The 11,120-nt window shown below is 43.2% G+C and overlaps 1 protein-coding gene across 1 annotated transcript; it reads right to left on the minus strand.

Moving 5' to 3' along the window:
* Nucleotides 1-416: 416 nt before the first annotated feature.
* On the minus strand, nt 417-7,068 carry LOC307043047 (uncharacterized protein). The gene is made up of 2 exons (XM_079687247.1): nt 5,072-7,068; nt 417-4,728 (listed from the first exon to the last, which is right to left on the minus strand). Exons 1-2 carry the CDS (start codon nt 6,482-6,484, stop codon nt 4,222-4,224), a joined length of 1,920 nt encoding a protein of 639 aa, XP_079543373.1. The 5' UTR covers nt 6,485-7,068; the 3' UTR covers nt 417-4,221.
* Nucleotides 7,069-11,120: the final 4,052 nt, after the last annotated feature.

The following is an 11,120-nucleotide window of genomic DNA, read 5'->3' on the forward strand; positions in this document are numbered from 1 at the left end:
GTATGGGTTAGTTTTAGAAACATAACAAAAATTAAAATAATGCTCACATAACCACCTACAACTTAAAGTTGGCTAATACTCATTGAAAGATAATTGTGGTGAACATTTTCATGAATGTTTCAACCCTACATTTTATCCACATGGGGAGACATATTTGTTTGGCTATCCCTTAAATCACATGTGGCCCCAGCCTAATTATCTAAAGATGTGCAGAGATAGTGTTGGAGATTTGGAGGATGTTGAAAACCAACCTCGTCTCCGCGTGTCGTTTGATAAGCTGGTTAAATTCGTGAAAAGGAAGGGATTAAGAAACACCAGAATACAAGTTAAACAATAATCTTGCTTTAATGATAAACAGTAACAATACAAAATACAAATACAAACACAAAGACAAAGGAAGTACTTCCTGGTCTCTCTCCTGTCCTACCCTCCTGGTCAGCCTGAAGAAAAAGAGGTCGAACCCCTGGAAAACACAGTGTTTCATACTAAAAACACAGGAGGGGGTGTGTGCGGGCTTTCCCCCCGAGGTCATCTTATTGGCAGAGACCAACACATGGCCTGTCGCACCCAATCAGTGCGACACAGCAGAAGAAACCTGGTTCACATCTTGTAGCCAGCACACACTTCCTTTATGGCCCTTTGTCCCTGAGTCCATCTTCCCCCCTTCAGGTTACCACACACAAGTTAAAAGTATGTTTTAAGATATAGTTGTTATAGTTGGCTAAATATACGTAATACATGTTAATTACTTTCATATCAATAATAACGAGGAACACATTACCTATGCTCTTAAGCAGTATTAGAGATGCTTTTCAAATAGTCAAACTTCACACAGGCCTAATACAGAGAACACACTCATTTGTCCTATGGCCCTTCCATTTGTTTGAGCTATTGTTCACATCTTTACTTCAAATAAAAGGTTTCACATTGTATATTTCCAGCTTCCTTTACACATACTGTTATTATTAATACAAAGTAACCAACCACACATATCTATTGAAAACAAGTCGATTCCCCTGATAATTGACATGCTGAAACTCTTCGGAATGTGTCCCCTCCCCCAACTCTCTCGTCCCTGTCATAAAAAACTGCTTCCATTTCATATAGAGTAATAAAAGATGTTTAAGCTAATTTCTCCACAATGTTTGTAGCCATTTAGTACCCACACATGAAAGAATAAGAACAGAGGTATAGTTGACCAGTAATCATGTAGCACTTATATTTACTGCAATGAAAACACACACACATCTGCTCCAAGAATGTGTAACGCACACCCTTCTTTTACGAGGGAAACATTCCAGCGTCTTGGGACTATCTCCAAATAAGGATGTCCCCTGCTCACATCTCTTCTCTAAACACAAGGACTTCACCTCAATATATTGGGGGAGGGAAAAGATACTTTGTCCCTTCTAATTTAACACACATGAATATATATAAGGTGACATTAAAAGGAATATACCAGATTGAACTTTCCTGCCATACCACGTTACTTTAATACTTCAAATATTCCTTCATTTCCCCCTTTTGGTCTCGCATTAACGAGACCAACACACATAAGACATTTGAAACAAAACTACTGTCCTTCTTTAATACTGTGTCTGTCCCCCTTCATTAAACCTTTGGGAACAGAAAACAACCTCCAATGACAGTTAAGAAAGACCAAACTATGTTAAAAAATTGTGTCCTTGTTTGCCGAATCATCATACTCGTCCTCTCCCTCCGCATATGCCAACAAGGGCATTTGGTACAGTGGGGGAGGAGCAGCTTTTCCTTCAATGGTGGAAATGATAAGTTTGACACACAAGGAGCGGATGCACGGCACACAACAACAACCACATGTTATTAAAATGGCCACAAAAGTAGCTACAGAAATAAAGAGAGACATTATTAAACCTTTCCATTGACCAAACATGTTAGCGAACCACTCCTCTAAGAAATTTTGTACCCCTGATTGTTCATGCATAGTTTTAGATAGGGTGCGAAGGCCTTCCAAAGCCCTTGTGACGGAACCGTCTGGAGCCGTGTTATTGGGAATAAATGTGCAGCACATCTCCCCAAACATTGCACAAACTCCACCCTTCTCTGCAAGAAGCATATCCAACGCCATCCTATTTTGCACAGCCATAAGGGATGTTGGACCCAATTGTTCAGCCAGGCCCTCTACCGCGTCCCTAGTGAGATTGGCCAATCGGAGTATGTTGTAATGTACATAGTTGATCCTTTCTACATTTTTGATAGGGGTCACAGGGAAGAAGGCAGAGATAATTGGCAAACTTTCAAACCCTGCAGCTATTTGATCAGCTAGTTTGTAGTCGTTAGGGACCCCTCGTGGGATTCCGATGGAATCGATGTAGGTGGGAGAGTCGACAGACAAATCGAAGGAGCCCGGGGCGTGGCGTTTGGACAGCGCGTGTCTCCTACGTCAAGTGATTAGGTTGGTATTAAGTGTGTCTTTAGGGTCCGTGAGCCCCAGTTTTTTGCCTAATAACATTAGGGGTGCCTGGAGGCGCACCATAGCACACAATCCTACAGATAGTTCGGGAATACGGGTGAACAGGCGGTGACCCCCACAATAATAGTAGAGCCCAGCTCTGGCCCAATGTCCTATATTAGTGCTAGACAGGGTGAGGTTACACCAATCCGGAGAGACATTTCCTAGGTCAAAACGTGGGGATTTTTGAACCATGGAAAAACATGTGTACCCACCGGCGCCTTTGTCAGGCGTAAATGGGCCTGTCCTAGTGTCATTATCAATTGCAGGGAAAACTTTGGCTAGGGTGGTACAGTTAGGAGGGCTGGCTATTCTAGTCAGTTGTAACATACAGTTGTACCCCCAGGTATCTGTGGGAAACAGGGGCGCAGGGTCAGTGGCTAATTGCGGGCGGGCCGTAGCACAGGCTAGACAATCCCCGGCCATTTGTTCTTGGGCTGTTTGGGCAACCCATTTTAACCATAGGTTGTCATCTGTGTATCCTGTGGCCATTTGGATGACGTCTAGAGGTTGAAGTTGGCTATAATCCCCCGTGCATTTATCCGTACATGTAATTTTAGACAGGTATTTAATATTAGATGCTGCCCGAGGAAGGTTTCGTTCCACCTTAGGTTTAACTTTAATTTCGAAGAGGCCTTGTGGCGAACCCCCCCCTGCATGTACCGCGAGGACATAAAGTCCAGCGTCGGAGAGCACTACATTTTTTAGCGTTATGCGTACGGGATTACAAAACCTGACAACGCATGGGACGTTTGGGTTTCTCCTAATCACTTTCATTCTATGTTTGAGGGATCTAACGATTTCCGCCGATCGGTAAGGTGGCATGTATCCCCAGCAGTGTTGGGCAAGTTACTTTTAAAAAGTAACTGGTTACTTTACTAGTTACTGCTCTGAAAAGTAACTAGTTACGTTACAAGTTACTAAATTATAAAAGTAACTATAACTAGTTACTTTACTTTACTTTAAATAATAAAAACAAATTTAAAAAGGTTTTGTGTTTTTTTCTGTGTCACAGTGAGAGAAAAGACAACCTGCTATCATTGTAGCAACTATCATAATGAAATGTAGTGGTACAATAAAGACAAAATAGATGTTTGGAAATTTTGACAGGCATCTTTATTGTAGCCTCAACTTTCTAATACATTCTTATAGTAGTTTAAAGTTAACAATACAATTTTGGCAATGTGCAAGTAAAACAACTGCACTCTTTTGGCAGTGTAACAACAATTGAACAACAACACTCTTTTGGCAGTGTAACAAAAAAATAAATAAACTGTCAGACTGGCATTACAAAAAAAAATCAATTGAAGACATCTTCAACATTGGCAGATAAACTATGTTCAGTCTCATCACAAATAACAGTAAATAACAAATAAGGATAAATGAACAGTATATAAAATAATTTACCTCACATCTGGCCATTTAGCATAAACAAAATCAATATTGTTGGATAAACTTATGAAAAAAGTGCTTTCAGCCTTTCAAGTAAAGATACCGGTACAGATACCCTGAGATGCTTTTCAGTAAGACTGCAATGTCTATGCAATGCAATGCATAACACTAGGTATTCAACCAAAACATAAGTAGGCTAACACAATACACCAAGAGTCCTTCAGTCTCTTTAGACCAGCAGAAGGTAGTGTTAAATATTTGTTATCGCTCTATCTACCCCTCTCAAAATAAACATATCAGCATTCCCAGAAAACATCCATCCATTAAAGTCTTCCTTCCTAGCGCTCAAGCCAATGATTGTACCTCAAAAGGAGAAGCCTCTCAAACTTTTGATCTGATAGCCTGTTCCTCTTCGGAGACAGAATCAGGCTCCCCAGGCTAAAGAGTCTTTCTACTGGGGCACTGGATGGAGTGGCTGCATTATATCTAAGAGATATTTTCTTTATCAAAGGAAATTGATTGAGACTTTCTAAACCTGTTGCTCCTGATTTGAGGTAATCAGCTACTTCCGTTTCAGCTGAGGATTCCTCATCCTCTGAGAAGGAAAAGAACTCTGCCTCTTTGGCAGACCCTGCGCTGTGCTGTGGTGTTGGGTTGGGTGCACTTGTACCTGGTTGCTGCTCCTGCTCCAGGATCCGTTTGCGGCATTCTGCGAGCAGACTTGCCTTGGCCTGGTCTTTCCTCTCCTGGTCACGCAACCAACGTAGCTTGAACTTGGGTAGTGTCACAGCAGCCAGGATAGCATCTTCACTTGCAAGAACCGTTGTAAATCTTGTTTTGATTGACTGAAATGATGTATAAGAGTGCAAAAGACAAAAAAATCATTTGAGTTGTACATAATGAGCAGTTTTTTTTTTTTTTAACAATTGCATTATACATTATATGCCTAGTTTCATAATGAGCATTTTTTTTAGGGACACAGAATGTGTAGGCCTAACCTACTGTATATGGTGTACAACATGTACATTGCACACTTTACAGCTAAAATGCTTTGCAGGTTTATTGTTTCACACATACAGTACATATCAATCACACTGTCACACAGCCTATGCACACATGAGTGACGTTTATAAAATGCAAAGCAAGAGGCTGATTGATTAAATTGATTAAATAAATCACAGTTCTTACCTGCACAATTGCATCTGGTAGGCCAACAAGGATTTGTAGTCCATTCTTCTTTTCCAGAGTCTTGGACATCAATGTTTCCAGTGCGGGTAAGAGTGTGCCATAATAACAATTCTCTTCTCCCTGAAGAATGTCCAGTGCCACTGTAAGTGGATGCATGACGGTACAGTACTCTCTGAGAAACTGAAGTTCCCTTTCACTGAGACATTTCATCTGGAGTTTGGAGCAGATGGTGTTCAACTCCACCACTGGTATCCCAGAAATTCGAGCCAGGGCATCATAAAATGAATTCCACCTAGTTGTGCAAGGTACTAGCAGCTTCTTCTCAATAATCTCGTCCACGAGCTCCGAGACCTGTGGTGACCGACTGGCCTTGTTCCACAACCCTGCACACTTTGTCGTAGCATTTCTGTAGACTGTCTTTGTTTCAGGTGTTGAGAGCAACCACTTATCCACATCAGTGCATGAGATGAGATTTAGTGTGTGTGATGCACATCTCTGATGTGGGGGTAAGGTGATCACATCTAGATCTTCATCATTAGCAGCTAAATCCAGCAATACATCCCCTATATTTGTAAAGGTCACCTCATCATCCTCTGCATCCACATCTTCATCCTCCTCTTGTTTTTGGAACATTCTGAAGGCCTTGACAAAGTTAGAGCCATTATCTGTGACTGTTGCTGTAATTTTTTGTGATATGCCATGAGATGAGTGAATGTTATCTAGCTCAGTTGCAATACTTTCATATGTATGCCGACCTTTGAATCTTCTGCAAGCCAGGGCTGCTTTTCCACGTTGCATACTCTGTGGGTTTATCCAGTGTGCAGTTACACCAAGAAAACTTTTGTTATGTGCAGTCCATATATCTGCAGTGGTAGAGAGGTATTCTAAATCTTTAAAAGTATTTTTGACCTCATCTTCCATTTTAGCATATTCAGTGTCCAGGTATTTGGAAAATGTCTTTCTGCACTGTATCCCTGCTTTCACTGTCACTGGAATTTTGCCAACTAGTTCTCTGAAGGCGACTGACTCAACAGTTGACAGGGGCAGCATTTCTTCAACAACATACCTGGCTATTAATTTGTTTAGTTGCCTCTGGGTGATGACATGCTGTGGCAATTTGAAATCGATTTTTGCCTGTTTTGCCTGTGGAGGTGCTCCATCTGTGTCACTGGAGGTAGAGGCGGTAGTGGGATCATCATCTTTGGCGACTAGTTTAATAGTCCCATGCACTTTTGTTAGGTGTTTCATGAGGTTGGCATTGCTGGTACATGAGGAAGCCAGCGTTTTGTGTCCTGCACACAGTTTACATTTGACACTTATATTTTTTTCATCTTTTTTTCCTATAAAGGTAAAATAATGCTTATATTTCCAACCTGCGAAACTTCTGCTGTTGGTCTCGTCGTTATTTTCCATGCTGTATTTTCGCTCTTGTGTTGTTTTTGAGTTTGTGTGCTGCTGTACGTTGTCGTGTGTGTGTGTGTGTGTGTGTGTGTGTGTGTGTGTGACTGTGTTTATTTCCCTATAGGCAAGAAGACCCGCCCATGTCTGTTTCTGATTGGCTTAGCCTGAAACTTTAACCTATGTCAACCAATCATCGCTCATTTTCAACGCATTGGTTCATAGTGTGCACCATAGACATCTAAAAGAATAGATGTAGCTTCTACCGCTACTGCCACTGGCGCTGACGCGACCAAGCAGTAGAAGCTAAGTCTATTATTTTAGATGTCTATGGTGACAGTCCCGTCTTTCACTCATGATGACTATTTACCACTGACACTCTTGACAGGCAGCAGACAGGCTCCGCTGCAACGCTCTGCGCAGCAGGGAGAAACCGTCCATTTGGACCACAGATAGTAACGAGTAACGAGCCCCTTAGCACCACAGTAACAATAACGGCGTTACTGAATGGGAAAGGTAACGCGTTACGTTATTATTTACGGAAAAAAGTAGTTCCGTTACGTAACGCCGTTACAAGTAACGCGTTACTCCCAACACTGATCCCCAGTCATCAGGACCCGAATTTGCTAGGACACCGGACCAGGACTCGCAGGTGCACCCGTATGTGTATGTGACGGACACAGCAGGGTCGCCTTTGGTCCTGTATGTACTGCCTCTGTAAATGTAAGGAGCACCTTTAACCGTATCTGTGACGGTTTTGTTACATACCGCAGGGGCTAAGCAGACATATTTGGCTAGGTAGGAATAGGTACGGTCGAGGCTTCTGCAGGGGGCAATTTTGCACAAGTCGAGTTGTATTATTCCATCACTACCTGCATGGAGAGTGAAGGTTTGTCTAGGAGACATTGGGGTAACTACTGTCTCATAATGGCCCCGTTTGACTCTAGTTACGGATTCATTTGGCGGAGGAGTGGAGTCTGGGTGGTCAATGGAATCACATAAGATTAAAATAATGGTAACAATCACAGTAGAAACCAGGGCTAATCCTGCCAACCATTTCCAGTTACCATACATAGTTATACTGTGAGCTCCAACCCTTCTAGTGTCAGTATACGTCTATTCTAACCCCCAAGTTATTAAAAAATGCTGTGAACCACTGGGTCACTCAACCATGATTTTAAAGGTTACAATGTACATACAGCAGGGCGAACAAGTAGATTATTACTCCTAACACTAGTAGTGACCAACAGGTTATCAGGAAATTCAGGGCTCCTTCAGACATTTTCTATTGTTCTCTGAGAGGTTTTGGTCCCTGTGTCAGTATCACATGAGGTAAAAAGAAAGACAAATCCCTTAAATATAGATTTTTTAGAAAACAACACCCTAAATTTGGGTTTATAAATGGAGTCTTCTTATAGGTTAATAAATGACTTTAACCTGTGGATTAAGATACCACTTCCCTCAAAAATGAGTTATTAAAAGAACTTTACACTGTGGGTTAAGATACCACTTCCCTCAAAAAATGGGTTATTAAAAGAACTTTAAACTGTGGGTTAAGATACCACTTCCCTCAAAAAATGGGTTATTAAAAGAACTTTAAACTGTGGGTTAAGATACCACTTCCCTCAAAAAATGGGTTAGTAAATGAGGTGCTATGTGTAGCTTATAGCAACCTGATCAGAGGGGAGCAGGTTCCTCTGTCTTCCCGTGAAGTCCTGTGTCTTCGTGCTCCGGCCCGCTGATGGCGACTTCTGGGCTGTCGGTTGTAGGGATGTCCTTGTTGTCCTTCTCCTCCAGTCCGCTGATGCCTGCTTCCAAGTCGTCTGCTGTAGGGATGTCCGCGTTGATGATAGCCAGGTCCGTCCGGATGTCGTCGAGGGTCCTTCCAGGTGATTTCCCCGCTGCACACTGGCTCCAGTGGTACCAGATGTCCCCCTTTCCTTCTAGGCGGACAGCATGGGATGTCCGCTGGGTCACTCTGTAGGGGCCGGTGAACCTGGGGTTGAGCCACTTGGGCCGGATGACCTTCAGCCAGACGAACTCCGCTGTGTTGGCCTCGTGTTTTTCGGGTCCCCCTTTGGCATCAGCAACCTGTGTGGAAAATCCTGACACCAATCCCTTAAGCTGCTGGAAATAAGGTTTCGGACTCAGGACCTCTACTTCCTTTCCTACACTCAAGGCTCCTGGGCCAGGAAACTGATGGCCATGTGTCAGCTCAAATGGGGAGAAGCCTGTCCCTTTGTTTATAGAGCTCCTAATTGACATGAGAGCCAGAGGCAAGGCCTCTAACCATTTCATGCCTGTCTCCTCACATGCTTTGCTGAGTTTCTGTTTGATGTTCTGGTTCATCCTTTCTACCTTTCCCTGAGATTGGGGGTGATAGACAGCTCCAAAACTGTGTCTTAGTCCTAAAGACTGTTCTACTGTGCGTAGGTCGTGGTTCTTGAAATGGCTGCCATTGTCTGACCTCACTTTCCTAGGAAACCCATGTAGTGGAATGTAATGAGTGACTAAGAACTTGATCACTGAGTCTGCATCTTCTCTCCTGCATGGCATAGCTTCTGGCCAACCTGTGTATGCATCGACTACAACTAGTAAGTATCTGAACCCTCTTACTTTGTCAATCATGTCAGTGTAGTCAATTATGATTTCTTCTCCTGCCATCTTAGGTAAAGGAAACTTTCCCTGGTGCGGTTTTACAGTGGCTCTGATGTTATGGGTTAAGCAAATTACACATTCCTCTAGGTAATTAGCTATCATGTCAGGTAGGTAAGGGTGCCACCAGTGAGTCAGGTGTCTGTTCATTTGAGTTTTGCCGCAATGTGTTGGGCCGTGTGCTTCTTTAAGCATTGATCTTATCCATCCTGGGGGTATCACTGGTCTCCCATCTGGGGAGTACCATATCCCGTCTTTGTTGGTAGCTCCTCTGTCTAACCATACTGTCTTATCTTGAGGAGACCTTGCTGCTTGAGCTTCTTTAAGAGTATCATCTGTTACTGCGGGCAGTAAGTCAGCAGATTTTGAGACCAGCATTTGAAACTGGGGCATATACCCTGCTTTGGCTTTAGCTGCCTTGTCTGCTGCATTGTTACCCCAAGCCAAATAGTTGTCCACCGTGCTGTGACCTTTACATTTAAGTAAAGCTAGTTTGTTGGGTAACATTACTGCTTCTGCAAGCCTTTTGATCTGTTTCTCGTGTTTGATGGGAGTATTGGTGGATGTTACAAATCCTGCTCGCATCCATTGGCGCATCTCCACATGTATGACACCATGAACATATGCTGAATCTGTATAGATGTTTACATCTTTTCCCTTTGATAGCTCTAATGCTGCAATGACTCCCATTACTTCTGCCAACTGTGCTGAGACTTTCCCTGTTACTTCTCCTGTTGATCTTTCTTCAAACTCTCCCTCAGCTTTTTGACTCACGACTGCGTAGGCCGCTTGGAGCCCTTTGGTGGGGTGTCTAAAACAACAGCCGTCTGTGAACAGGTTTTCTGCATGTGGCATAGGCTCGTCTCTGAGATCTATTCTTAGCTTCACATCCTGGATGATTCTTTCCTCACACCTATGGGGTTCTCCGCTGCCAATGGTGTCTGCGCTGTTAACTCCTTCATGTGTGTAGGTGATGTGTGCTTGCGTCAGAGTTTTCTCTAACCTGGTCTGTCTTGTGGAAGTCATTGTGAATGCACTTGAGTTCACAAAAGAGACAATGCTATGTGTTGTCAGTACTGTCAAAGGGTGTCTCATCACAATGTGTGAAATTTGTTTAAGATACGTGCTGTACCTGCTGCATGTCTTGTGCATGGAGGTTCCCTGTTCTCCACTCTGTCCAGTGTGACACTAATGTACATCAGTATTGACCTACATCCCCCCTTTTTCTGAAATAGAACACCATTTACTGTGTTCTCATTTTCAGAAACATCAAGGAAAAATGGCAATGCATAGGATGCAGAGGCGAGAGAGGTGACCTGGGACATGGATTGTTTGAGAGAAATGAACGCAGCTTCTGCAGCTTGTGTCCAGTCCAGTGTGACAGTGAGATTGCGCATGCCTTTCTCATTGATCAGTGTTCTCAGTACAGCTGTTCTTGGGTTATACTCTGGGATATAGTGTCTGCTGTAGCCTGTGAGACCCAGAAAAGATAACATGTCTTTGACTGTCCTGGGTTTTGGGTGATGCAATATAACCTCCTGATGTGTTGCTGACATGCCCGTACCTGCTGGAGAGATAACTCTGCCCAAAAATGTCACCTCTTTACGGGTGCATTGTAGCTTTTTCTTGGAGACCTTGAACCCTGTTGCATGGAGGCAAACCAGTAGGTTCCTGGTGGCCTCTAAACAAGAGGCTGCGGAGGGTGCTGCAATGAGAAGGTCATCTACATACTGGATCAACACCACCCCCTCTGGTAATGAAACGCCATCTAGCTGTTCCCTGAGTATTTTGTTAAATATTCCTGGAGACAGACTGAAGCCTTTGGGCAGTCTCGTGTACTGTAGTTTTTCCCCTCCCATTGTAAATGAAAAAATAGGCCTCATCTTCTCCGCCAGGGGTATGCAGAAGAAAGCGTTGGCCAGATCAATACAGGTGAACCAGGTATGTTCAGGTGTGATATTACAAATAGCCGTGTATGGGTTAGGCACTGGTACCA

Source organism: Notothenia rossii, assembly GCF_949606895.1.
Source record: "Notothenia rossii genome assembly, chromosome: 6".
NCBI classification, from domain to species: Eukaryota; Metazoa; Chordata; class Actinopteri; order Perciformes; family Nototheniidae; genus Notothenia; species Notothenia rossii.

Excerpts from the sequence above, each read along its gene's own strand:
- LOC307043047 (XM_079687247.1), bottom strand. The coding sequence starts at position 6,484 with ATGGAAAATAACGACGAGACCAACAGCAGAAGTTTCGCAGGTTGGAAA. Across the intron at positions 4,729-5,071 it reads TACCAGATGCAATTGTGCAG|TCAATCAAAACAAGATTTAC; the intron begins GTAAGAACTGTG and ends ACATCATTTCAG.